This window comes from Phaseolus vulgaris, chromosome 3 (genome assembly GCF_051622355.1).
Source record: "Phaseolus vulgaris cultivar YP4 chromosome 3, ASM5162235v1, whole genome shotgun sequence".
NCBI lineage: Eukaryota > Viridiplantae > Streptophyta > Magnoliopsida > Fabales > Fabaceae > Phaseolus > Phaseolus vulgaris.
Genome location: NC_143500.1, coordinates 48,193,463 through 48,197,662, shown reverse-complemented (window position 1 = coordinate 48,197,662; position 4,200 = coordinate 48,193,463). Strand labels below are relative to the sequence as shown.

At 31.1% G+C, this 4,200-nt stretch overlaps 1 protein-coding gene across 1 annotated transcript; it reads left to right on the top strand.

Moving 5' to 3' along the window:
- The first annotated feature begins 987 nt into the window (after positions 1-987).
- LOC137808202 (thioredoxin-like protein AAED1, chloroplastic) lies at positions 988-3,658 on the top strand. The gene is made up of 7 exons (XM_068609188.1): positions 988-1,381; positions 1,645-1,691; positions 1,774-1,888; positions 2,884-2,928; positions 3,013-3,072; positions 3,187-3,282; positions 3,373-3,658. Exons 1-7 carry the CDS (start codon positions 1,112-1,114, stop codon positions 3,490-3,492), a joined length of 753 nt encoding a protein of 250 aa, XP_068465289.1. The 5' UTR covers positions 988-1,111; the 3' UTR covers positions 3,493-3,658.
- Positions 3,659-4,200: the final 542 nt, after the last annotated feature.

Here is a 4,200-nt window from a genome sequence, read left to right as displayed (position 1 = left end):
ATATATAATTTTCTCTTATATTTCAATTTTTCCTAAATATACCCATTCAAAAAGTTTCTTTACAGCCTAACTGATGTGATTATGACAATACGATGCTTGCAAAAGTTTTTTTTTTTGGGGAGGATTAGACAATAAGATGTTTTGAGTGTGAAATGTTGTTGCTATGAAAATAATTTGGTATCACCATAAGCTTTCTGAATTTTTTGTGTTAGGTGATGCCCAAGCCTTTGTTCATTATTATAAGGTGTTAGAACTTACATTCTCACTTTTTTTATTTCTTTGTATAAAAATTTCAAACAAATTTTTTCAAATAATTATTTTTATGAAATAGTTATATCTAAATCCAAAGTTAATAATAATAATAATAATAATATAATTAACTTAATTATTTTATCAAAATCTCTTACATTGCTAATTATACAATTAGCTTACTGGTTTCATAATTTTATTTTCAATTAATTGAATATAATTTAATTTATTCTAAAAAATTTAATTACTAGTAAAAAAGAGTGTATACTTTAAATAAAAAATATATCAATAAGACTAATTACATAAAAAGTAATAAATAATTACACTACAATTACTTTTAGTACTTTGAATAACTTTTATTTATTCTATATTTTATAATATAATTAAGAATAAAAAATAAAAATTAATTTTATATTTCTTTATACATTCATATATTGTTATATTTTTTAATTTTGAAATATAATTGTTCATAAAACAGAAGCATAAAATATATAAAAAATCCTCTTCACATATAATGTCACTTAAAATATTGTTTACTGTGTTTTTTTTTCTGTAATGGAGCTTAAATTAACGAAATTAATTACGTTAATAAAATGAATAATATTTTATTTAAAAAATAGAAAAATCTATAATTCTTTATAATTTGATAATTTTAAATTAATATTAGTTTAGAATTATTAAACTAGTTTACATTAAATTTCAATCCTAAAACATAATTAATCTTAACAAAAATGATGTTAGGTTATAAGCCACGGAAATTTCTGTGGCTCTGGGGCGTTGACATCATCCATCTTCATCCACGGTTTGCACCACCGTGGGAATTAGAGTTCCTATTGAATTCCACAACTTGGCCAACCAAACGATGACAACTATGCAAACTCTGCCACCTGCTTTCCGTCCATCAATTCCACCCCCAAATTCTCACGCTTTTCCGGCAGCCACTCCCTTTAATAATTCTCCCAAATTCATTGGCTCAAAGGGTCTCAGAGTTACCCTCAGACACTCTATCATTTCTCCAAGGGTTTCCAATTCCCAGTATAGTCCCCAAATCGCGGAAACTCTCAGTGACGTTAGCATTTTTACAGCCTCCGGCGAGCCAGTAATGTTCAGTGATCTCTGGGACCAGAACCAGGTCAGTATACCTTCTATTTATATGTAAAAGCTTTCATCTGGTTTTGGTTGCTTTTTTATAATTTTCTTACTTTGATTTCATTAAAAAAATTATACTAATGTCAATGAGAATATTGTGAGAATTAGATATCTTTTACAATTTATCATGTCTATAATGCTTTGTTCTCCATTTTAAAATATGAATTCTCTTCTGTGATATAAACTTTTTTATGCTACTTTTAGATTGATTTGTATGTTGTATTAGATCAGCCTTAATTCTTGCAGGGAGTAGCTGTTGTGGCACTGTTGAGGCACTTTGGATGCCCATGCTGGTAATCTCACGTTTAGTCATCAATCAAGGCATGTTTAAGTGATAATTCTTCTAATTTATGCCTTGTGGAATCTTGTCATAAGCTGGGAATTGGCTTCAGCCTTGAAAGAGTCCAAAGCAAGGTTTGATTCAGCTGGTGTCAAGCTAATTGCAGTGGGTATTGGTACTCCTACTAAAGCCCGCATGCTTGCTAATAGAGTAATTTCTGTGTCCTCCTTTGTCATTTTAGTGTTTTTCCTAGCAAGGTGCATGCTTTCAGAAAGTAACATAAAAATAAGTCATTATTTTAGGGTCTTATTTGTTGGAGTTATTTTTTGACTATCATTATTGGTTATATTAGCTGTTGTAAAGAATGTCCCTTGTTATTTTAGGTGTGACATTAGATCTGGAAAGGTTTATTCTGGTAAACTTTGGAGTCAACGAATGCTAATTTTTAGTGAAGGTTTTGTTTAGGGACGACAACCCAACCTAAACCCAATTGATACTTATAAAATTTACTTCCAATGAATGAGGTTTTGTCTATCAAACGACCCTGGCTTAGGTCTAGTTAAACATTTTGAAGGTCTGGGTTTGGACATTATAGTAGGCAACCTCCCATTTTACCTACACTCTCATAAATTTATATTTGTTATATTTTATAATTAAAATTTGAAAGATCTTTCAATATTTCATAGTTGAGTTGGAAGTTGAACTTTTGAGTTAATGTTTTTTCGGTTTATTGGTTTTTCATGGTTAATTTAAACTAATATTGTTGTTTCACCATTTTGTAGAAAAGGGTACATTTAAAAGAAAGTAAAATGGAGATAATGAACTTATATGCCTGTGATTGTATTACTTATCAACTATGGACACGATAGTAGTTACCCTATCTAAAACCCCTGTATCTATAGTCGTCCTTTCACGTATATAATATCATTCTAATAAGATTTTTTTTAGTTAATAGTCTCAAAACTCAAGTATATTTTAGTTGAGTGGCCGGTGATTCAAGTCTAAATCCATTTAATTGAAGATTTAGCATTTGTGCTGCTAATGGACTCGAGTATAGCAGTGGAATGGTCATTTTTATCTTAACCAGGCATAGAGTTTCGATCTCAGTTTGAATTTTGAAGACTTCATGTAAATGAACTATTTGTATGATATTGATATGAATGACATCAGAACTGATATTTTTGTCTTGATGTTTTTATCTTCAGTTACCATTTCCAATGGATTGTCTTTATGCTGATCCTGATCGCAAGGTAATATGCTGGGATAGCTAGTTGAACATTCACCCACATAACTTATCTTTTAGTTGAATATTAACCAGTTTGACATTCTTTCAGGCATATAATGTTTTGAACCTTTACTATGGTTTTGGCCGAACTTTCTTCAATCCGGCCAGTGTAAGCTTAGCCTCTAACATCTTTGAAGTATATATTTTTTTTTGGAAGAAGCATTTGTAATTATGCATGCAGAACTGCTGATTATACTTTTTAACCATAAATTTGATATCACAGACAAAGGTGTTTTCGAGATTTGATGCTCTGCAGAAAGCTGTCAAGAACTATACAATCGAAGCCACTCCAGATGATAGAAGTGGTGTTTTGCAACAGGTTGATTCATTAATCTGATAGTAAAAAGGATGAAAGCAATATTATGCATTTTGTATCCCCTAAAATTTTGATCCTTTTTATTTTCTTCAGGGAGGGATGCTTGTGTTCAGAGGAAAGGAGCTACTGTATGCGAGGAAAGACGAAGGGACAGGTGACCATGCCCCATTAGATGATGTTTTCTATGTCTGCTGCGAAGCTCCTGTTGCCTAAAGATATAAAAGTTTGCATAGTTTAGGAAATATTTGTTTTAGTAGATGAGATTTTTCTGAATCTTATCGGTGACAACATATTGTATGTTAAGGGCATGATTAAAAACCATATACACATATTATAAAGTAAAATATATAAATATTACATAGTTCCACTGTTAACTTAATTTTAGTATCAAAACTTGATATAATTCGTGATTGTGATATATGTAGCTTCTTCATGTTTTAGCAATTATAAATGATTATAATGAATAGCAAATCGGTATATGCCTAGACATATTTCGAAAGGTATATATAACACATAATTATTTTTTCCTTACATTTAACTCCTTTTTTTTATCAGCAATAAAAAATAAATAAATGGGAACCACTTCAAGGGTGGTCTAACCCTTATACATAAAAAGCTAGCGCCTTACTAACCTCCAACCAAGGAACACCTTCCATCTTAAATAAGGAACAACCAAACCAACTCAATAAATCATTAAAAAACCAGTCTCATAGAATCCACCCCAGTTGGGTACGTAAAGGAATTACAATAGGACTTTGCAAAAATCCAAGACCAAACATTTACCTGAACCAGTGCAAATACCTCGAGTGCATCTACCATGTCCCTGTCGAAGGTCACCGAGTTCCTATGTCTCCAAATTCCACTCACAACACCAACCCAAATCGCCCCCCAAATGTCATTAACCACATCAGAAGCTGAACA

What these genes read in the sequence shown, in the direction of transcription:
- LOC137808202 (XM_068609188.1), top strand. Translation starts at nt 1,112, where the DNA reads ATGACAACTATGCAAACTCTGCCACCTGCTTTCCGTCCATCAATTCCA. An exon ending in CACTTTGGATGCCCATGCTG is followed by an intron (nt 1,692 to 1,773) that starts GTAATCTCACGT and finishes TCTTGTCATAAG; the next exon opens with CTGGGAATTGGCTTCAGCCT. An exon ending in ATGCTGATCCTGATCGCAAG is followed by an intron (nt 2,929 to 3,012) that starts GTAATATGCTGG and finishes ACATTCTTTCAG; the next exon opens with GCATATAATGTTTTGAACCT.